Source organism: Myotis brandtii, unplaced genomic scaffold, assembly GCF_000412655.1.
Source record: "Myotis brandtii unplaced genomic scaffold, ASM41265v1 scaffold112, whole genome shotgun sequence".
NCBI lineage: Eukaryota > Metazoa > Chordata > Mammalia > Chiroptera > Vespertilionidae > Myotis > Myotis brandtii.
In genome coordinates this window covers 15,733,281-15,733,542 of record NW_005353838.1, presented here as the reverse complement: position 1 = coordinate 15,733,542, position 262 = coordinate 15,733,281, and the positions used below count along the sequence as shown (strand labels likewise).

Here is a 262-nt window from a genome sequence, read left to right as displayed (position 1 = left end):
GAGCGCCAGCGCACCCAGTCGCTCAACGAGGCCTTCGCCGCGCTGCGCAAGATCATCCCCACGCTGCCTTCGGACAAGCTCAGCAAGATCCAGACGCTGAAGCTGGCCGCCAGGTACATAGACTTCCTCTACCAGGTCCTGCAGAGCGACGAGATGGACAATAAGATGACCAGCTGCAGCTACGTGGCCCACGAGCGCCTCAGCTACGCCTTCTCCGTGTGGCGCATGGAGGGCGCGTGGTCCATGTCCGCCTCCCACTAGC

The 262-nt window shown here is 63.4% G+C and overlaps 1 protein-coding gene across 1 annotated transcript in view; it reads left to right on the top strand.

Moving 5' to 3' along the window:
- Positions 1-261, top strand: part of TWIST2 (twist family bHLH transcription factor 2) — a 4,872-nt gene extending 4,611 nt beyond the window's left edge. The window contains exon 2 of the mRNA XM_005857755.1: positions 4-261. Within this exon, the coding sequence (XP_005857817.1) occupies positions 4-261 (258 nt within the window). The remainder of the gene's footprint in view (positions 1-3) is intronic.
- Position 262: the final 1 nt, after the last annotated feature.